The sequence below is a fragment of the Rhinolophus sinicus genome, chromosome 1 (assembly GCF_057876585.1).
Source record: "Rhinolophus sinicus isolate RSI-liver-muscle chromosome 1, RSI-T2T, whole genome shotgun sequence".
Lineage (NCBI taxonomy): Eukaryota > Metazoa > Chordata > Mammalia > Chiroptera > Rhinolophidae > Rhinolophus > Rhinolophus sinicus.
Genome location: NC_142501.1, coordinates 161,983,141 through 162,006,676, shown reverse-complemented (window position 1 = coordinate 162,006,676; position 23,536 = coordinate 161,983,141). Strand labels below are relative to the sequence as shown.

At 38.3% G+C, this 23,536-nt stretch overlaps 1 protein-coding gene and 1 long non-coding RNA gene across 2 annotated transcripts; both read left to right on the top strand.

The window, feature by feature from the left end:
* Window positions 1-1,847: 1,847 nt before the first annotated feature.
* PAQR3 (progestin and adipoQ receptor family member 3) lies at window positions 1,848-21,472 on the top strand. Its single transcript, XM_074324415.2, has 7 exons — window positions 1,848-2,241; window positions 5,735-5,897; window positions 10,407-10,562; window positions 12,532-12,729; window positions 15,756-15,846; window positions 18,784-18,932; window positions 19,480-21,472. The coding sequence occupies exons 1-6, from the start codon at window positions 2,057-2,059 to the stop codon at window positions 18,924-18,926; spliced, it is 936 nt and encodes a 311-aa protein (XP_074180516.1). The 5' UTR covers window positions 1,848-2,056; the 3' UTR covers window positions 18,927-18,932; window positions 19,480-21,472.
* LOC148759292 (uncharacterized) lies at window positions 12,736-15,043 on the top strand. The gene is made up of 2 exons (XR_016018748.1): window positions 12,736-13,862; window positions 14,088-15,043. It is a non-coding gene; the product is annotated as an uncharacterized LOC148759292 (long non-coding RNA).
* Window positions 21,473-23,536: the final 2,064 nt, after the last annotated feature.

Sequence of the window (23,536 nt, the reverse complement as noted above, 5' to 3'; positions counted from 1 at the left end):
AGACCCAGTCTTATAGATAGTAAAATAAGACAATGTCTTATATTAATTTTTGATCCAAAAGACGCATTAAAGCTGATTATCCAGCTAGGTCTTATTTTCGGGAAACACGGTGTGAAGGTGTGCTTGACTTAAAAATTAAACCACATAAACGAACTAGAGAGAACTGAAATGGGTTATAAATTATTGAAGTCAGTCCAGAAGTCATTTTGCAACAGGTTTCATCGGTACGTTGTTGACAATCAAAGCAGCTGCCATTCTTAGTTCTTGACTCTAATGCTGCACCATTACCATAATTCAGCTACTTGCTCTGTGTCTGATAATCTCTGAGCATATTTCTATTTCTGTTTCAAATACCAGGCTAGACTCTCTTCCCATACCTGTAGGTCAAATTCCCAAGAAAGAAATTCATTGGTCAAGATAATTACCACTGCTTTTAATGGACATTTGTGTCAGGACATCTCATGGGCCACTGACCCATCTTGGGATCATCAGTGGCCACAAAGTAATGTCATATGGTCCCAGCAAGAATATATGCAGAAGGAGCCTCTCAGAAGACACTCTCAGGCATGAATTTCCTCCACTAGGAAATGAGAATTCCTGTACACCGTAACCCTCAGCAGAGGTAATGTACTGGGTATACAGTAAGTGCTCAAATATTAATTTTAGCTCTATGGCTTAAAAAAAAAGTTTCAGTTCCTTTACATGACACTTAAGTCCATTGAGGATATTTCTCAATTTATCTTTCAAGTTTTATCTATTAATGTACCCCCTTGAAATCTAATAATAGCTAACATTTCTTGGGAGCTAACCACATGCCTAGCACTTGTCTAAGAGTATTATTAATACATGGACTCACTCATTTAATCCTCGTAGCAAAAAATACTGTTATTATCACTATTTTACCAATAAGAAAACTGAAACACAAAGAGATTAAGTGGCTGCACAAGGGCACATAGCTAGCAATATGGATTCAAAGCTCAGTACTTAATCACTAAGCCATACTGCCTCTCAAGCTTCAGTATTATTAACATAAAAACAACAAATAAATAATAGGTACTATGAGTGATCAGTGGGCTAAGGGTTCTACATATATGGGTGGAAAAACCCATGTTTTGCCGTTGCCATTATAAGTAAGCATTTGCATCACAATTCATAGCCGGAAACCAAACTACAACTTTTCCTCTGAGTACTGTATTAGCTGCACCCTAAGTTTTGTATGTTCTATCTTTATCATTTAGTTCAGAATTTCTCATTTCCATTGTGATTTCTTCATCAACCATGAAATATTTACCAGTGTTCTGTTTCAATTTCAGACATTTGGGGTTTTTCAGTTTTGTTGTTTGTTTCTAGTTTCATTCTGTTGTGGTCAGGGAACATACTCTGAACGGTTTCAACGCATTGAATATGTTGAGGCTCTCTTTATGGTTTAGTGGATACTCGATTTGGTAAATGTTCTTGTGCATCAGGTTTCCTCTATTTCTAACTACTTGCAAAGGGCTGGCCTTAGCTTAGAAAACTTTAAGTTTCCTTCTGACATTACGGGTGAAAGATTCTAAGCATCACCGGAGAAGAGTTAGCTCTAGCTCTTGTTTTACTTCCAGTGAATTTTCCCCTTGATTTTTAAAAATTGAACAATTATTGCTTTTAATTAAAAACAGAAAAAGGAAAAACCGCTTGTATTCGCCTGTATAGTTCCGCCCTCTTCTCACCAACACCGGGAGACGCCGGCCGCCCCCGAGCCGCGCTGCTCCAGCGACCCCGGCGCCCCGCACGCGAACCGCGCGCCCCGCCTCACTTCCGCGCCCCCGCCCCAGCCGAGGCGGGGCCCGCCGCGACGTGCTGACGTCAGAGAGGGCTGCGACGCCGCCGGTCCGCCGCGGCGCTGACGGCGGTGGCCACTGAGTGTTCGGATCCGGGCCTGGGCAGCGGCGGCGCCGCAGGACCTCGCACAGCGTCCGCGGGCTCCGGGGCGGGGGCTGCGGCGGCGAAGCCCCCTCCCCGGGGAGGCGGGGCCTGGGCGAGCCTCCCGGTCGGGGAGCGGCGGCGGCCGGGAAGGATGCATCAGAAGCTGCTGAAGAGCGCGCATTACATCGAGCTGGGCAGCTACCAGTACTGGCCGGTCCTGGTACCCCGCGGCATCCGCCTCTACACCTACGAGCAGATCCCAGTGTCCCTGAAGGATAACCCGTATATCACCGACGGCTACCGGGCCTACCTGCCCTCCAGGCTGTGTATCAAAAGGTACAGTCTGTTTGCCTCCGCTGGGCGCGCCTGGGGGACACGCCGCCGCCCCGCCTCCTCACCTGCAGCCTTTTTGTCTGCTCGCCCCGGTGCTTTCCCCGTCTCTCCCGTCCCCATCATTTCTAGCTGTCCCATTCTTTTCATCCCTTTCTGCCACCTGTCCTCTCTCGTGATCTGCCCTCCTCCGCCGGGGTACTTGATCCACGGAATAATAACAATAGTAACAATGATCATCATCACCAACTCTCCTATGGAGGCTTTGCTGTTTACAGAGGTTTTCATATCCTTTATTCCCGTTGGTGCTTATTGGGATACAGGTTGGAATCGATCCCACTGACAATGGTTGAGCCATACTTGCCCCTGTGTATTACCTCCGTTTTGTTTATTTAAACTAGAGTATCCCCATGGAAATTCAGATGTTTGGGGCCAGACAAATGTCTGTATAGTAGGAAACGAGTTCACATTGCCAAAGACACTTAGAAACCTCTGGTTCATTCATTCAGCAGATACTATGGAGCCCCAACCCTCGGGCACTATACCAGGTCGTGCAGAGAAAATCAGACATGGCCCTTAGTCTCATGACGCTGCTAAGGTCAAGCCTGGGTGACACACATTAAAGAGATAATTACACTATTACATAATAACCATTGTGAAAAATGCTGTGTATGAAAAGCACTATAGCAAAGAGAGCCTATAACGGGCACCACCCTACACTAGAGCACTATAGAGATATCTCTATGAGGGGGATTCCGTCATCATCCACACCTTTAAAACCAAGAGCCCCTTGAAAGCCTGGCTTTAAAAAAACAAAACTGAAAAATTAATGTTCTAATTCTTAGAATAGCTTTCTGTTAAAACTCACTGTGCACACTTACATACAGGACTCCACTGTAAGAGAATTAAGATACAGACGTTGGTTAGCTCCATCCAGGTCACTATGGTGACAAACCCCAGTGCTGTAACGTGGGCTGTTGAATTGCACAAGCAGCAACCACGTGACTGATTCTTGATCTTTTCAGCATGGTCTTTCCCCAGTTCCTTTGCCCTGGCCTTGAGTCACAGTGTTTCTGTGACTCACAGTCACAGGTGACATCACTGTCCATCTCTTCTTGGCTTTAATGCATGGCCCACAGGACTTCACAGTTTGAATCCTAAGTACTCTTTTCCTCCCTAATGCTTCCTGTGCATAAGTTATTACACCAGAAATCAGAGCTGGGCCCTGCTGTGGATGTGACGTTCCGCAGGATAGAACAGGTAGTGAATTACCTTAAATATTTTATACCCACCTAGCAGTGGTGCTCTGCATTCTGATGTTAGTCCACATCTTATGGATTGAGAAATGAAATCTAGTGCTTCGATCTTGGGCTGTGTGTCAAAAAAGAAAACTTGGGTATCCAGATCAGTCACTTTACAGCTGTGTGACCTTGAACAAGAGTTAACCTCTCTGAGCCGTATTTTGTAAAACTGAGGGTGATCACAATAGCCACTTCAGAAAGTGATAAGGTTTAAATGAGATTGTGTATGTAAAACGCTACACAGGCCCTAAACACACAATGAATGGTGACTTGTCATCATGCCCATTGACTTCAAAGCTAAGCAGACGACAATGATGGAGATGATTATTGATTTGGAAGCTGAAGAGAGTGTGGGTCTAACTTCTCATAGAATAAGAGTAGATCTTCTGCTGGGGATATCCTTCCAAGTATTCTTCCCACCAGCCTGGTCTTTTCCAGTGCAGCTTCTGCCCTGTATTCTTTTACCTGCCAGGAGTAAAAAGGGCAGATTTTGGAGATAAGGAGAGGTTTTGTATATCACAACTATTCTGCCAAATACTTTGTTAGTTGGAACATGCCAAGATTGTGCCTCTTGGATCAGTTCATCAGCTTATACTGAGTTTCACAAAATGAAAAGTTCTGAGGCAATAGGCAGAGCATAGAAGTGTTGTCAAAACAGTCCAATAGTTAGATATGTTCCCTCACATTCCTATATCCTAATCACCCCTCCCCCATATAAGTAGTCTGTATACTTGATGTGTGTAAAGGATAAAGCCTGAAATTCATGATGCAAAGTTCACTTTATTCTTGATGATTGTTTGATAGTGTGACACCTGCTATGTTTATGACTTGAGAAAATGAGAACCATGGTGACAGTGCAAATTCAGTAGGTTAGAATTATATGTTAATGCTTATTGCCGCGTTTCCCTGAAAATAAGACCTAGCTGGACAATCAGCTCTAATGCGTCTCTTGGAGCAAAAATTAATGTAAGACCTGGTCTTATATTATGTTACGTATATAAGACCCGGTCTTATATTATAGTAAAATAAGACCAGGTCTTATATTAATTTTTGCTCCAAAAGTCACATTAGAGCTGGTTATCCAGTTAGGTCTTACTTTCGGGGAAACATGGTAATAAGGATTCTGAATCAGTGAAGGTCAAAGACCTTAGTTTAGAAAGATTAGATTTTGCAAGAATATTTTAATCTTTAGTCATGATGTCACCTTTCGATAAGTAATCAGATGAGTTCTTATCCACAGCTGGAGAAGCATTTAACAAAATTAAGGAAGGAGCTGAAGGGGACCTGCAGCAGCGTCTAACCCAGCTCCCTTGTTTTATAGATAAACTGAAGCCAGAGAGGTTAATGACTTGCTCATGATCACAGAGCTAGTTTGTTGCAGAGGGTGGGCTGAAGGGACAGTGAGCCTCAGTCGTGGTCGGCGTGGTACACACTACACCAACTTGCGCTGCCAAAACTACTTAAACTACAACCAGTCAGTCAGTATTTTGAAAAAGAGCAAAAAGTACTGATCTTAAAAGTAACCTATTATTCCTAAAAAGGATAAACTCGTGCCACCTGGAATCTAGTTTGGTTTCAAAACAATCGCAGCATGCCTATCTTAAAGGACATTTCCAGTGGATCAATTTGCATTTATTCTGCTGTCAAGTCCATTGAACTTCGCATTTGCACTTAATAAAGACTAAAAAGGTAGCTTAAGTTTGTGCCTATCCTAACACTTGGCCGGTTTTCAGATACCTATCATTGAACATCAAAGGAGCTAACATCCGGTTTTAATCTGCACATTCAGTTCTGTAGACATTTGGCATCTAATCTGAGCAAGACACTGTACATGGCACAGTAGTGTCATAAACATGAATGGTGCCAGCGATCAGGGGGTTGATAGGCTGGAGAATGAGATGGAATTTATACATAAATAACTCTAATCCTTAAAGGAAGAAAATGGTAAATATGATAATACAGGTGAGCACCAAAAAAGCTCTAAGATCCCAGGATTGGTTGTTGAAAAACTTGAAGAAAGATTAATTAAACTAAATGATATATCAAATTTAGAAAGGCAAAGATGGGGTTAAGGGGTTAAAGTAGCAGGTGTTACTTTAACAGAAAAATTATCTCTAACTTTTTAAATGCTGATAGTGAGCGAGCCACTACGCATCTGAGCTGCATGTTTTTTTGTTTTGTTTTGTTTTGTTTTCCAGTTTGTTTATTTTATCTAATGAGACAGTAAACATCTGGAGTCATTTGCTGGGTTTCTTTCTCTTCTTTACACTGGGAATATATGACATGACATCTGTGCTACCTTCAGCAAGTGCGTCCAGAGAAGATTTTGTAATTTGTTCTATTTGTCTTTTCTGCTTCCAGGTAAGTCATTTCACAAACACTATTATTGGTAAAGAGAACTTTAGTCAGAAAAGCTTGGGTAGGTGACCTTACTTCACACCCAACTCTTGGTTTAAAGAGCCCTAAAATAGCATATAAGGTTAGCTTGTCCACTTTCATAGTACAAGCACCAAAAGTATGTTTTATGGAAGTGTATTTGGATGTTATTATTAGATTATATTTTAAATCCAATAAGTCTTAAAGATTGAGAACATTTCTTTGTTTCCTTTTCTCTTTCCCTTTTTAGACATCTCTGCTTTAAGATAAATACAGGGATAGGAATCTGATTGTACTATATTTTCTGGCTGAAGTAGAATACTAGTGTCTGCTAAAACTTTGGGAAAACTTCTCATCTTTTTCCTTATTTATATGTCTTTGAGTTTTGTATTTGTTGTTTCTATGCCATCTTAATTTTAATGTCTTGTTTTGCTGGTATTGATCTTTTCTACCGCCTTACTGTTCATTTCCTTTGGTCCTTTTACACTTGCCTAGTTTCAAATACTTTCAGTTTCTCCTCCTCTCTACCTTTTGTATTTGTTAGTTCCTTAGCACTTTTTCTTCAAGAATCTGTATAGTACCTTTAAAAGTTACATTTAATACTTTTGTAAAAACAGATAATTCTAAAGAAGAAAACAAATGACCAAAATCCTGTTCACATTTTTTAAGTTAAAAAAAAAAATGCAGAAAGTACAGGAAAACATAAAAATGAAAAGCAACAGCTGTCATCTCACCTCCTCCAACCACAACCAGTACGCCCCGTAGTTAACCTGCTGCTACTCTGCCTGAAAGATGAATCTGTAAGCCAGCTGCACAGATGTTGCTTTCATTATGATTTTCATCATTTGACTCAAGTTAAAACTTCAAACTTAAATGATCGAGAAATATACCAGGAACATCTCCCCCCCCCCCCGCCCCCACTTTTTTTTAAATTCTAGTTTCTGGAATAATATTTTAAATTTCTTTGAGAGAAAGAATACTCTGTTGTTTTTGTGTTGTTATTATTAGAAAATCACTTTTTCTCTAAGTATTTTTTAAAGTATACTTTTTCTCAGGTTTAATTTTTGTCCTGACTGGCGCCTAAACATACCGTAGAATCCATCTCTGGTTTTAAGATGAAAATGAATCAATTTTTTTATAGTTAAAATGTCAGTTGTATCTTATCAGACTAAGATGCTCTTAATAATCATTAATAAGCAAAACCGGTTTCTACTGTCCTGTTAGTTATATGGATATTATCTACTTTCAGAATCCCACCATGTTTTCCTTTCCCCCTAGGCCTGCCCTTTATCCCTTCATCACCCAGCCACAGCTGATGTTAGTTCAGAGTACATGCATTAATTTTCATATTGGCCTAAAAAAACAATGCATTGCAAAACTATAAAGACAAAATAATTATAGCAACTGCCAATGAGGAAACACTCAGCATGTTACAGTGACCTGCCTTGGGTCATTCAGCAGAACAGTAAAATCCTGTTCTCCTAACTGGTAGTGCAATGGTCTTTCTGTTACACAATGTACAACTAAAGACAAATGAGCACATCTTCCCTACTTGAAAAATATCATTTCTGTTGTTTTTATGAAGTTGTATTTATAACTTGTTCACCCAATTTTCCCAAATTCTTAGAATCAGCAGGCAGCATGGTAAATAATAAATATATGTATTAATAATTGATTTACATTTAATTTTTAAAGCACATAACATTTTTTTCTCATTTCACTTCTACCCATTTGATATGCTCAGTGCTTTCCTCCCAAACAGATTAATAGACGACATTCTGATTAATAGAATGCGATTTCAGGGGCTTTGAACTTTCCCAGAGAGGTCTTTATGTCTCAGAGAAGAGGAGAATCTAAGCTTGCCTTTCCCTATGTTCAGTTCATTTCCATTCAGTCCAGCAAATAGTTTTGAAATGCGTCCTATCTACATCCAGGCACTAAGCTAAGCGCAGGGCACACGGTGCTGAACAAAACCCACCTGTATAAAGAGCAGGTCTCTCAGATAGGAGGGCAGAAGGGACAGTGCGGCAGGACATGTAAACAACAACAACGAATAGTTTTTATAAAGGCCCAGAAGCAAAAGACGGCTCAGCTCTTTCTGGACTTGCCGGTGTTGGTCTTTGTAGTTAGATCCTAGGAGAATGGAGAAAGATGAGGCTGGAGAGAGAGGCAGGAGCCAGATTGTGAGGTATTTGGTTATCAGGCCGAGTAGCTTAGATGTAGGATATCACACTAATTATCTGTCTACTTTGTTGGAGTGACATGTCCCACAAAAGGAAACTCCAGAAAACTGAAATAGTCAATTTTCCAGGTGATTTTCAGTCAGTTTTTTTAAGGAAGTTAACAATAAAACATCCCTTTTAAAATAGGACGTACTAAGTTTAGGTTAATTTTTTTGAAACTCAGGGCTCTCTATTAACACTGCATATTGTACTTTCCTTTTGATTACTATAGTTTTTCTCTTTCCTCTTTTATTTTCCTTTTCACAAAGAAATTAGCTTTATTATTGTTGCTTATTATCACTATAAGATATCCTTATGGACAAATTCAAGCATACACAAAAGTATATGGAAGAAAGTAAAAGGCAACTTGAAATTCTACTTCCAAGGTAACCACATTTGACACTTGGGTTAAAATTCCTCCCGACGTTTGTGTCCGCACAGCTGCCTCACACCTGCCTACCTGCCTACCTGTCTGCCTACTTCCAAGCTCGCATCATCTCTGCTTGCTGTTCTGTCACTCAACATTGTAACACTGAGACCTTTTCCTGTCAATGAGAATAAACACCTTCATATTTTCTGGATTTATGATGTTGAATCTCAGGGATAATCTGAGAAAACAAATAACAAAGCTTCTTAAAATTATGTGTAATTGGGTCAATAAACTGACTTGTAGCTGAATAGCCAAAGCCATAGACCAATAAGGATTTTAGACAATGGGCGAAGAAATGAGACTGTCGCCAGGTACAGTGTTTTGAATATTGATATCGAGGCTATGGCGACTGATTAGGTTTGTTTAATGACCAGACTACAGAATAGCTCGATGACCATTTATCTGCCTTAGCAGTCGCTTACAAAATGTTGATCAATTTGACCTACTTTATATTGTTTGTCCTGTTTTGTCCACCCCCACTGTCACTGATCTAGTACAGGCTCTTGTCATTGCTCCCCAGGGCTACACCTGTAACCTCCTTTCTCAGCCTTTCTGGAAGAGCACACTTCAGATCTTCAGTCCTTTAACACTTGGCCATGATACTGAAGTGAAAACTCCTTGATGTATAGGATTTATAATTGGGTCATAAAGAAGGCCACATGGCACTCCTTAACGGTTCTGTTTCTCAACATGCTGCTTTTCCTGTGGACCACTAATATCTTTGTTTATGTCCTTGATGAATGCCAGGTCAACCTTTGAAAATCCAGCTTAGGTGGCAGCCCTTCTATGAAGCTCTTTTCCTCCCACAATTCCCACCCCACAAATGCACATATACACACCCACCCACAGAGCTAGTACCCTCCCTCCTTTATTTTCTCACTGTGCTCCGCTCTGACTTTTCCTATAGGACTTCTTATATCACCATTTGTTCAATGGATTCAGAAAAGCTTCTCTGAAAGTAGAGGTTTCATCATCTTTGTATCTCCAGTGCATGACACACAGCAGGTATTTAATGGCTGAGGGAGTTCAGCCATAGAAACCTTCTCAATTTTCAGAGCAACTGATTGAATCAGACTACCTTTGCTCTCAATTTGAGAACCATATAAAGTCAGCATAAGTCATAATTATTTTTTTATATACAACAAAGTCATGTTTAACTGATAACGTCAAAGTAAACTGTATACAATGAAATCTCATACAGACATGAAAAATCTGTGAAAAGAGCAAATTGCAGAACAGAATGTATAATGTGATTCCATTTGATTAATCTAAAGCAATATGTATGTGTTGTGTGTGTAGACTTCTATATCATTGGTATTTGATATTCACTGGAAATATCTAAAAGGACATAAATGTTATCAGTGGCTGTCTTCGGGGAATAGATTTGAGTTGAGAGGGGATTATTTTTTTACATCGTGCAATTCTATATTCTTTGATTTTTTTTTTTAAAGACATGTATTACCTATATAACAAGTACTTTTTAAAAAGAAACTCGTTCATAGATCAAAATAAGCCTCAGTTGATATTTTTAAAACATTTGTATTGTGTAATTTTCCTATTCTCGTGCTATTCATTTTAAATTTTTACATTATAAAATAGCTGTCATTTTAATTTTCTTTCTTTCTATGGTTGTTATCCCCATTTCACCCATAAGGAAATCACTCATGAGGAGGCTTAGAGAAATGAGATAGCTTGCCTGACAATAAGGCACAGAACTAAAATCCAAGCCCAGCTCTGTTTGACTGGAAAGCCTGGGCTTGACCCACCACTTCCCTCAGCATCACGCATGAGTTGCTTTAATTTCTTTTTGTTTCACTATCACTTTTGTTTTATTTCCCATAGGTCTGTATGCTCTGCTCTGTGGGCTATCATCTCTTTTCTTGCCATCGATCAGAAAAAACCTGTCGAAGATGGATGGCATTAGATTATGCAGGAATTTCTGTTGGAATACTGGGCTGCTATGTCTCTGGAGTATTTTACGCATTTTATTGTAATAATGTAAGTAACTTCAAACATTTTCATTCTACTTTTCATATAGGTGTTGTGTTTTCTTGCCTTGGTTCCTTTGAACTTCTGAATAAGCACATAATTAACTTATTGAAGAAACAGAAGAGTTTTGTGTAGACTTTTATCTCTACACAATAACAAAACTGTCGACATAGCTGCAGTATAAAACTAACAAAGAGAAAAATCATACATTTGGTTTGAATGTAAGCCACTTACACATGAGCCATTTGCTTTTTAGGCCTAATTGGTTTAGAACATAAGCACATAATTAAACATATATGCAATTAACTTGTTATAAATTAATTTGATTTTAGTAGCTAAATCTATTCACGTCTGCCTAGCTTTCACAACGTGCTCGTTTTGCATGAAAGTGTTTATGTCTTTTTAAAAAATTAGGGGGGTGTGCTGATAACTAGGAGCTTAGTGAGTACAGTCATGTAATATTTGAATTGTTTTGCTTATCTTATTCTGTATTTCTCTAAAACCTGTTTTCTGTTTACTTCATTCTAAACATCAGATAATCAAAGAGATGAGTCAAACACTTTTTGTAAATCTCTTCAGAAGAACTAGAAGTCCAGGATAGATTAAAGAGAGAAGAGAACTGCTGAAGCTAATACAGTCCATGATGATTTAAAGGAAAAATTGTTTTCCTCCCTCTGGTGTCTAATCATTTCCAAATATTCAATTGCTATAGTAGCTCTTTACCTTTTAATGAACACAGGCTGCTTTGAGATGAGATTGCAAACTACAGACCCACCATCCAGGAGAATGTACATTTGGGCACAAACTAACCAAACAAAGGAAGCTGATAGCCCCACAGAAGTCCTTGGAGCCCAGGCTAACAACTCTGTCTTCTGTGATGCACACTTTTGAGCTTTAAGACCAGCTTTTGAAGTGCTCACTTAGATACCTAAATATTCTGTAAGCCCTTCCAACCTGATGTATTTTAAAATGCACATTCTTTACGCCCCCCACCTTCCCCCCCCAAACACACACACACACTTGGATCCTCTTCACGTATTTGTTCCATTAATAGAACCATGTGTGTCGTGGCCTTTTATACTAGAAACAGTCAAGTCATCCTCTGCTGCCCTCTCACACATCCAGTGAGCCGTTGAGACTTTAGTTTCTTTCAAAAATGCCTCCTCAATCTAGTGTTCACATCTTCCTATTTCAACAAGAACCCAAGCCCCCATTCCCTTCTTGAATCAATGATTCTAATATTTTCTAGCTATCTTCCTGCCACTTCCTTCTTTTCTACATTGATGTCGGAGTTATCTTCCTGAAAAAGATTGTTTGAGAAACACCCGTGTCGTCCCATTCTTAAGGAACTCCGCTGTTCCCCCAGTACCAGCGTGGTAAAGTCCCACACACGTAGCCCGACAGTACACCGGCTTTCAGCCTCCCTTCTCACAACTTCCCTGTTGCATGTGCTGTTTGTTTTGCCTTGAGAGCTCCCTCTTCCCACAAAATCTTCCATATTCCTGAAGACCCAGCCTAGATGTCATCTCCTCTGCCAAACACGTGTTAGCTACTTCAGGTAACATTAATTACTCCCTCTTCTGTGGTTCTACAACATTCTGTTGATAACGTAGTTACAGTACCTACCATCAGATTATAATCATTTGTTTACCTGTCTGCCCCTCCCACCTGTGAACTCACCCACTGGGCAGGTCCATGCCTTAGTCATCTTTGTTTCTACAGGACTTAAACTGTACTCAGAAAATGCTTTTTATAAATGTGATTTCTTACCCGCCCACTTTGAAATTGGGTTTGTCATCCTGAGAAACCTAAAAGTTGTATGGAACATGCATTTCTTTTTTAAGAAAGGAAGGTAATCATGTTTAGAAATGAAAATACCAAGTCAATAGAGTTTGGAATGTGTAATACAGAAGTCAAGGTTACATTTCCCCTTCCCTGTCGTTAATAACAATCACCATGTGACTTCCTTTCATCCTAGTATTGGCGTCAGGTGTACCTGGTCACAGTGCTGGCGATGATCCTGGCCGTGTTCTTTGCGCAAATCCATCCCAATTACCTCACTCAGCAGTGGCAGAGGCTCCGCTCTGTCATCTTTTGTTCTGTTACGGGCTATGGAGTGATTCCTACTCTTCACTGGGTTTGGCTCAATGGAGGCATCAGTGCTCCTATTGTACAGGTAGGTTGAGTGTAGTCCATATATTTCCCATATTCTGTGTCCTTTCAGTTTTATTCCTGTTGGGTAAAGTAGTGTAATCAGGCCAAGTGGGTGGGTCTTAGTCGTTTGAGAGCATATTTATAATTGCATATTGATGCCATAATTTTCAGCCCATTTAAATGAGCATACTTTGCAGAAATAGAAGTCTACCATTTTTTTTCTGAGATGGCTTCCTGTGAAACAATAGTCATAATTCTCTTTCTCTTACCCTTAGTTTGTGAGTACCCCCTAGTCTTTACCTGTTGAGGAGGAATCACACGTTTCTAGCTTTGTCAGCGGAGGCAGGGATAATGCAAGTACAGAAGTCGGAGCAGTTGGGTTTTATGTGTGTGTGTAGAGGAGGGGTTGGGAAGGAATTTTTCTTGGACCTGTGGAGTTTGAGGTACCTGTGGAATGTAAAAGTGGAGATGGAATTTAGCTTAGAGCCTGGGACTAATGATGAAGATTTGAAAATCATTATTGTATTGGTAGTTAGAGCCATGGAAGCATATTTCACCCACGGAGGAAAAGACATTGAGAAACAAGAGCTCTTAGAGTTAGGTATTGCAGGAGAACAGCTGGAGTGCATCAGGGAGAACTCCTTAGTATTTTTGAGCAGAGGATTATAAATATGACTTAAGGGTCTTAGAGATTTGTATAAAACGGCCTTAAGTATGCACTAGAGAGTAAAGTTGAGAATTTTTAACATACGAGGTTAGACAATTAAGTTCGCGAACTCATCCTAGAAAAAGTACTACATACCTCATTGCTGAGTATCACTACAGTCACCTTTGAAGTACTCCCCTTGGGAAGCTATGCACCGACGCCAGTGCGTAGTCCACCCTTCAAAGCAATTTGGAACTCTTTTTCTGGAATGGCCATCAGAGCTGTCTTCAGATTACCCTTGATGTCCTGAATGTCTTCAAAATGTCTTCCTTTCAATATTTCCTTTATCTTTGGGTAAAGAAAGTCGTTGGGGGCCAGATCAGGTGAGTAGGGAGGGTGTTCCAATACAGGTATTTGTTTAATGTCTAAAAACTCCCTCACAAACATTGCCATGTGAGCTGGTGCATTGTCATGATGTAAGAGCCATGAATTGTTGGCGAAAAGTTCAGGTTGTCATGGAGGAAAAACAGAGGGTTGCTAGAGGGGCGGGGGGGTGGGGATAAGGGGAAGGTGAGAGGTTTTGGGAACGTACAGAGGGATAGTGGATGGGGGAGGGGGGTTCACACAGTGTGAGGGATATAAATGATAAACGTCTAAGTTTTGCTTTGTCTTGTGCACCTGAAACTAATTAAAAAAATAAATAAATAAAAATTAAAAAAAAAAAAAAAGTTCAGGTTGTCTAACTTTTTCAAGCAGCCTTTTCAGCACTTCCAAATGGTAAACTTGGTTAACTGTCCAGCTGGTACAAATTCATAATGAATAATCCCTCTGACATCAAAAAATGTTAGCAACATCATTGTAACAAATTCACGAACTTAATTGTCAGAACTTGTAAGTAAACATGCCCCAAAATCTAGCAGAAATCACATGCACTTGTTGCAATGGGAACTCCATCTGGCATATGGGGATTTAAATGGAGGTTGTATTAAAAAGAATCAGACTTTTTTTTTTTTTTTTTTAGAAAGGGGAGTAATACTCGGTTTACATATATCTTGCGTGGTGAGAAACACTTAGGTATAAAACTGAAAAGAGGAAGCTCTGATCTAGTGAATTGAGTGATAGGACCTGTCTGGCCACTTGAGGACAAGGGTGATGTTTCCTTCCCAAGGTTAGGAAATTGGGAGAAAGGGGAGCAGTAGTGATTATATTGATATCTGTGAAAACATCATTTTCCGACAGTTGTGATTCCCTAAAAAAACATTAAAAAAATGGAATAGGGAACTGTCACTCGATTTCATTCTAACCAAAAATGAAATTTTGGGATGAGCTGATACATCCCTATAATAACAAAGAAAGGGAACCAGACCCATTAAGGCAGAAGATTTTAGAGAAATTCAGAAAAAGAAAAAAAATGGAACTTTCCCATATTCAGCAATCTTAAAGAAATATGGCTTAGGAAAACAGTGTTTCTCAAAGATGGAAATCTAACACGCTCACAGATAATTCCAGTGGAGCAACAAAGGGAGACTTCTGGAGAAATTCTCCAATAAGCTCTAATTTTTAAAAGATGGCAAGAACGGGATGGCCAATTAGAGTGTGGTTCTGATAACACCAAGGTTGCCGGTTGGATCCCTGAATGGCTCACTGTGAGCTGCGCCTCCTTAAAAAAAAAAAAAAAAAAAAGCAAGAACAGCACTTAAGCAAGGTAGAGTTATGTTCTAGAAGGTTTGAGAAATCTGAGGTTGATTAATCTGAGAATATAGGCTTTAGGTTGGGCTATGATAATTCCCAAATACTTGAAGAGTTGGAAGAAAAGTAATTTATCTATTTCTTAAATGGTTTCTTGGTAAATTAGGTTTATAACCAGAATTAGAAATAGTATGTATAAATTATAGCTCGCTGATTTTCTCAGGGCAAGGAAAATCTTTTCAGTAGCACTATGAGAGGATTATGTCATATAGTAGTATTCCAGAGGACTATTTTTCTGGAATGGTGGAACAGATTTTATTATTGGGCCGAACCTCTTTGGTTTTTCCAGCCACAAATCCCTGGTCCTTAGTCTCTTTGCTTATTCATATGTTTAACTCCATTCCCATATGCGTGCCACCCATACACCTATATTGTAGATGGGGTTGTAGATTGTAGGACCTTCAGTCCCGTTAAAGCTTTAGTACCCTAACCTTTAGGGCACTGTCTATGCCGACTCTTGTACACTGCTTCCTGCAGTATTGGCAGCGAGGTTTCTATTATTGGAGACTGTCTGCAACTGCAATTCAGATTTAAGAGACTTAAATTCCACCTATGAATTTTACCTCACCTGTGAATTAGATTTATAATAAATTGGGAATCCAGTCACAGTAGGAAGATCTGTCAAAAATATATATATATGTTTTGCTTTACAGGACTTTGCACCCCGTGTAGTTGTGATGTATGTGATTGCTCTTCTTGCTTTCCTGTTCTACATTTCCAAAGTTCCAGAACGGTACTTTCCAGGTAGGTGCTGCTCTTAGAACGATTCTGTAACTTTATTCTAAATATGTGGTTGACGTATATGCTTCACAGCATCAAAACTTAGATTTGTTTTTCAGTATTATTGATTAGAGAATGGCTCACCTATTCGCAAATGTTATCTAAGACTTTAACTTTCAAGAAGTTTCACAGACTTTTCTTTTATCCTCACAATATGAATTGAGTCCAGTATGTGGAGTTACCACCAGTTGTGACCTAGTGACAAAGTCTTCTGAACTCCCAGCCAGTTTTTTGTGGTACACTAATTATCAATTACCATTTACCTATTTATGTACCAACTTGTTCTGAAAAATTAATTTATATGAAGACGTATATAAAATAACAAGAATAACAAAACAAGGAAACTAAGAAGATAGTAAGAAGCCAGGTTTAGGATCACTTCACAATATATCCACCAGAAGGTTCTACAAAACAGATGAAGGCCACCAATCTGGCTTTCAGCTTCCTGGCACCCAGCACTAGAGGAAAATAATGAAAGCAAAGGGTTTTCCTGTCCACAAGATACACACAAGCTAGTCACTCAGATTTCCCTGGCTCTTTAGTCCAGAGAAAAAATTTCTGATAGAAAATAACAAAGAGGACACTGGGTAGAGTGAACAGCGTCTGCAGAACATGCACGTGCTTGTTTAGGAGCTTCAGCTCTGGAGTCAGGCTGCTTGGATTCAGGTCCCACACCAGACACTTAATAGCTGTATGAGCTAAAAAAGTTAGTTAAGCTTTCTCAGCTCGTTTCCTCAGCTTGGAGATTATACTCGCTCTCATGGACTTCATGTGAGGATTACATGAAAGGATGCCCATGAAACATTTCTCACAGTTCCCCACAAGTAGTAAGCACTCGATAATAATGTTAGCAGTTATAATTAAAATGCTGTCCCTCAGCCCCGGTCCCACAGATGAAACGTGGTTGGTAAGGGACAGGATGTGGACGTCCAGGTAAGCTTCAGCGTGAGCTGAGAATGACAGAGTACATAAAGCAGTGATTTTTCAATTTGTGGGGCGAGAAGTAGGGGAGTAGTTTAAATTCAGACTGTAAACTTGTACCCCCTTTCTCCTGGATTAAGAATCCCTTCCACAGTGAATGGAAGATAGGATTGTGCCACTCGTCATAGGTTGGGAAAGCAGAAAGGATGGCAAACCCTGATCTAGAGAATGAATAAACCACAGAACCTCAGGCATTCCTTTTTGCACTTGGTTTTTCTCCACTGAGTTTTAATAAGAATGGAATACAAAGAAGAACCTGCGTGTAAACAGTAGGATTCAGGAACCTAACGAGGACATGTCCCTGAATTGAAGATCACCCATCCTCCGGGCAGGGCCACAATTTTCCTCAGAAAACAGGTTCTGGTAAAATAAATTTTTGTATCACTTTATCAATAATTCTTTTAAGAATTGTTTCCTCTGTGTCAACAGACATGTGTAGAAAATTAAACCATGAAATTTCTCTAGTGTTTTTAGGCCTTAAAAGATTCAAATGCAGAGTTCCTACTTGTCTAATGTAGAACACCTATAAAAGGTCAAGTATTATATAACTTCTGCAAGATGAACTTGACATAAAATGTGCCCCATGTAGCTGAATGTGTGGTGGAGTACAGGTACTTTTGAGCAGTATAGACATGGAAACCATGAAAAGTGAAAAGTCTTTACAGATGAAAGTGAGAGTCTCAGATGTTCATGAACGAATGGCTTAAAAACCTTCTAGCCAGTCTTCGTTTATGATCTGGCTGTAAAGATAAACACATATAGCCATGGTGAAATGGTGGTGAATACTGTAAAATCAAAAAAACTTAAAGCTAAGAACTTACTTTAAGCTTCCATTAAATGTTTAAAAATACATAAACATCACAGTGGTATTTGATGAGTCCAAGGACCCTCCCGGGTCCTTTAGCTAAATAAGTTAGTCCATGGACAGAATTAAGTGGATCTGTGATACTCCTATTACAATATAATCAATTTTCTTTGTAATCCTCTGTGTTTTAGGTTTTTAAAAATGAGTCTGTGGGCTTCACTAGACTGTCAAAGGGGCCCAATAAAAGGGCTAAGAACCCATACAGTAAGAATTCTGTTGATTTACACTTTAAAACCTACATACTATACTGAGTATTATTCTTGGTAAGAAAATAGAGAAAGTTAGAGATATGACCATAGAAGCACCATGAGTAAATTATTTACATTTAAAATTCTATAGCTCTGTATTTTGTCATTATTTTATTTTTCAAAAGGCTTCCCCCATGTTAATAATTTAATCTCCTTGGAATTTAACCTTTAACCACAGAAAAATTAAATAGTTCTCCTAAGTTGTATACAAACTAATCAACCTTAATTAACCCATTACTAATTACATTTTGCAGGTTACTCCTTAGTATGATGGCACAAGATTCAGGTCTGAATTTTCTCCTAACACACCTGCTTATATGTGCTTCAAGCAGACCTACATCCAAATAAATAAAATAAAAAGTGCTTCAAGCAGACTTACATCCAAACACAACAGTGTATCTGCTTCTTATCTCTCACTCTAGTATTTGTAGCACTAATTTCCTTTGCTTCTCTCATGGAATGTCTTTTCTTCACCAAATACATAAATTGACAAATGGGTGACTAAAGGTCAAATTCCTGAAATTAACCAAGTTAGATTTTGAAAACACATTTGGAACAGTATTTCTAAAATTTACCAGTGTACTTTATGACTAAAACCTTAAAATTAGACTCAAATATGAATTAATCCTTTTTTAAAAAAACCAATTGGGTCTGAATTAATCTTGAGTCAGTCTCCAGGTGCTTTGAGACTGCCAAGATCTTTTTGCTGCTGAGCCATATTTCCAAGGCCAGAGATAGAAATGTATTTTTATTTTAATGTCAAAATATTAATAATCAATATTCTTTTCTCTCTACCTTCCTTTCCAGGACAACTGAACTACCTCGGATCAAGCCACCAAATATGGCATATCCTTGCAGTAGTGATGTTATATTGGTGGCATCAGTCAACAGTGTATGTTATGCAGTACAGACATAGCAAGCCTTGTCCTGACTATGTTTCACATTTGTGAATTCAGGTATGGCCACCTGGTGTATTCAGTTGTTAAGCAATATATAACGGGGAATTGTATACCCCAATATTTCTAAGATTCCCATTAGTTTTTCCTTTTCCCTCTTCTTTAATATATCATGAGTAATACTTTATAAAAATGGAAAAATATATATTTGGGGACCTGTAATTGTAACTGTTTTACAGGCCCTTAAAACTACTAATTTGCTGCTTGTACACAAAGTGAAAATTAGTTGGCATTCAGAAGAAACAGCTGAATAACAATGAATGTAAATAACTGGTGTAGAAGTCGTATTCATTTAACTTAACACCAGCTTCATTTCCTTAGGAAGGGCTCACCTCCATTATAAAATGGGGCCACCCTATGTGATTACTTTGATAGAAAATATTTACAGTAGATGATCAAGTGCCTAATCAAGGCAAGGGTTGCGATAGCCTATGCTTAACACAAGTTAGAAGAGTGATTTCGAATCATCACTAGCATTTAAATACATGGTCTGTGAGAAACTGGCATATAAAATATTTCCTTTAGCTGTAGGTTTTCTTCTCCCTAGGAACATTGGATTTTTTAGTTCGCTGGAACAAAAACTTTAAGCCTCTTCTCCTTTAAGTTGAGAGAAGCATTGAGAAGAGGAAAAGAACTTGCATTGTCATTTCCCATCAGAGAAGAATCATATGAAAAACTGATTGTGTGATCAGGTGACAAATTCTGTGGTCTAATAACCAAGCAGTTAATAACCAACCAGTTAAGCTTTTTAATTTCAGATATTATTTAAGTCCATATAATTAACTCCTGCCAGTGTATTGCAGATTTTTGGTTCCAAAATTCCTACACCAGAAGAGCTTTCACCTCTGAATTTGCAGTCCTAAATTTCCTGATGATGGGGGTTCCCAGCTATATGGGTGCTACTTTCAAGGCCATAGAATCTAGATGGCCCAGTCTTGACCCTGAAATGTTACCTTAAGCCTTAGAACAAAGTCATGCAGATGCCCCATTTGATGACGGATTAGTCACCTGTGCTCTAGTATTTCTCTGTGTATGCATGTGTTGATAAGTCAAAGTATTGATATATACTATCTAATATTTGGGCCTGAAACATTGAATTGGCTTTTTCTTGTATATAGTTAACAAATAAATCTCAATGTCCTATCATACAACAGTTAATACTTGTTCTTTGGTCTTTTTCATATGCATAAATTAATTCCCTTAAAGCAGTCATTCATAAAAACATATTGTTCATTGGAATATAAAATATTACCCAAGATTCTTACTGGGTTGACATGAGCTGCTTTAACTACTGATATCTCTTCAGAACCTTGGAATTACTAAATACCAGCAGTGTTAACTGATGGTGAAGCTTATTTCCCAAATGCCATTTGTATATCTGACATTAGAAATGTTACTTTAATATGCCATGGTTTACGCATCAGTAAAATTTTGTATTTTTTTCAGTGTAGTGTTTTCGGAATATAAATTCCCCATGCTGTACTTCAGCAAGGAGAATTTTCCCCAGTGGGCTAACGGCACACTGTTTTGTACCCATTATTATGATGGAACACTACTTTGAAAATGGCTGTTTTATCTCCTATTTTGGTGTAATGATAATAGGATATATTTTCCCTAAAAAGATCCTTATTGGCATATATGATACTGCTTTTAAATAGATATTTTGTCATTGTGGCCAAACGAAATACATTGAATATTTATAATTAATTTAAAAATGAAGAAGTCTAGTTATTTTTGTTATAACTGGTACAATTTTTGTTATAAAATCTCAAAAAACATATAGAACCTTAAATTTTATTTTCATTTAATTTTTTAAAAATAGTCCTGGATTTTTGTTATAGTATATGAATTATTTAATACTTAGCATCTGAATAGATGAAAAGAGCATAATGTGTTGAAGACTGTTTTCTGAATTTAAAAGGTCTTGACTGTAAGGAGAATTATACTATGTAAACATTTCATCTTTTTATGAAAGTGTTAAATATTGTAAAAAAAAGCTATCCTTTCTCATTCTTAACTTTACTATGATGTATTTATTATAATCTAGGGAATGAATGAATGAATGTGGATTGCTGTCAACTATAAACAGTTCTGTATATCAGCATTTATTGACCACCTACTGTGTGCACATCACTACTGGCAAAATTTTTAAGACATTGTTAACATTAAAGAATAACTATTTAAAAATTGCCTACAAATCTGAGCCTTGTAATAATGTATATTTATTTTTGTTTTTGTACAGTTAAAATAAGATTAAAAGTACACTATTTGGCTACAATACTAAAAAGACTGGTTTTAATTTTACCAACATGTAAACTATACAAGCTCTTTACCAACGGACTTCACATTTTAAAATTATCCATGACTGTTTTAAATTGTCTATAGTGATTTATAAGGTTAACTCATTTAAGAGACAATTATCTTTCTATATAAAGGCATTTTTAAATAGCAAGATAGTGCTTGTCTTTATTACACTGAGAGCAATTTGCAAGCTGCATGGCGAAATATGTATTATGTAAATAAACTGGGTTTGCCAAATACATTAAGTGCTGCTCATTATTCTTTATAATGCATAACAGCTCCAAAGTCATACTTTAGAATCAGGAATAAAGATTCAGGGACTATCTGTCACATTTTATGTCATCCTACCTGGACAAAGTAACCGATTTGAAAACTGATTGACTGACATAAAGCTGTACAACTCTCTATTTGGCAGGTACCTACCTACTTTATATTGAAAAGAGGCACAGACACTATTGAGTACCAACATCCCGTGAAATTCTGTGCCATATCCTGAGTAGGGTAGGGAGATAATGATCCAAAACTGAAACTACTTTTGAGAAAACATTTTCAGAAGGGAGAAGGAACAGCGGGGAATCTCCTGTAAAAAGCGTTCTTTAGAGGGCAGGAATGATAGCCACCAAGAATTCAGAACTGCTCTATAAATCTGAAATCAAAAAAACTACAGAAAACATAATGTAATTTTAATAGTACCAAACATCTGAAGCAAAAGTGAATTATCTGTTTATATGTGCAACAAATACAACTTCAAAAACTCATAACTTCAATATTGAGAATATTAGCTACATCTTACATAGGGTGCTGGAACTAGACTTCCTCAAAAAGACATTAGGTATTCAAAGTAAAGAACTCTAATCGCAGCATGTATTCATCTCTAAAGAAGTTAACTAACTGAATTTGAAAAGTGGTACATTCCATATTGATCAGTTTTTATATAACTTTTCTAATTTTTGATATTTTGATCCTTTGTTAACACGTTGCGTACGGTGGGGTTTAAATCCCTCGTGAAGAGTCTCGTGATCCGTACGCAACGTGTTAAAAAGACACAAAGCCTGTTTTTCTACATAACTTTAGACAAATGTTACTACTATAAAAAAAAAATTATTTCATAACAAATAAGACGAATCTTTCCACAAGCCAGAAACCTAAAGACTCCAGTTTGTAGAATAATACATAAGATAATACATGTTTTGATCTTGACACTAAACAGTCCATTAATCCAATAAATAGGTTTTCTCTTTAACTTGTCAAAGCCTCTTTTCTGACACAATCAAGGATTATAATATTTGATTTAAGCAAATGTTAAGTTATATATGTTACCTATTTTTAAAGAGTTTAATAAATTATACATAATGCAAAAACTATGCCTAACATTCAAAAGGTACTTCAAAGTCTTATGTTTTTGTTTTACCTTCATCATAAGTATCACTAATTGTAGTACTTGAATAATTTGTGTTAGGAAGTGTTTTTGTTGCAAAACTGTAGGTCAAAATCAGTTTTCTTAAATTCTAAACTGTAAGATCCTTAAGAACAGAGATCTAATCCTATTCATTTTTCTATCCCACTAGCTGGTATATAATAGGTCCTTACTGTCTGTGGTATGAATGAAAAAACTGAGTAGAAGTTTACATCCAAAAACTTTAGTAAGAGATACACTAATAAAAAACTCCTGGGCCGCCCAGTGGCTCAGGTGGTTGGAGCGCCGTGCTCCTAACGCAGAGGTCACAGGTTCAATTCCCACATGGGCCAGTGAGCTGTGCCCTCTACAGCTAAGATTGTGAACAATGGCTCTCCCTGGAGCTGGGCTGCCATGAGCAGCCAGGGGTCAGCGTGAGCTGCTGTGTGCTGCTGTGAGCGGCTGGTGGCCGGCAGCCACTGTGGGCTGCTGTGGGCTACCATGTGCCGCCATGAGTGGCCAGTGGCCAGCCTGAGTGGCTGGCAGCCGGCGAGAGCTGCTGTGAGCGGCCAACTGACTGCCTCAGCCCAGAAGAGCGCAAGACTCATAATACCAGCATGCGCCAGGGAGCTGTGTCCTACACAACTAGACTGAGAAACAATGGCTTGAACCAGAGTGGGGCGGGGGGAAGTGGAAGGAGGGGAAAAAAAAAAGAAACTCCCAAGTCACTGATACAAAGAATATTGCACTCCGGGGAGTGATCCAAGATGGCAGAATAGAAAACACTGTGCTGTGTCCTTCCGTGAACACATTAAAATTACAACTAAATTATAGAACAATCAATCTGGAGAACTATCTGACGTCTAGCCAAACAGAAGTCCTGTAACTGAAAATAAAGAAACCATGT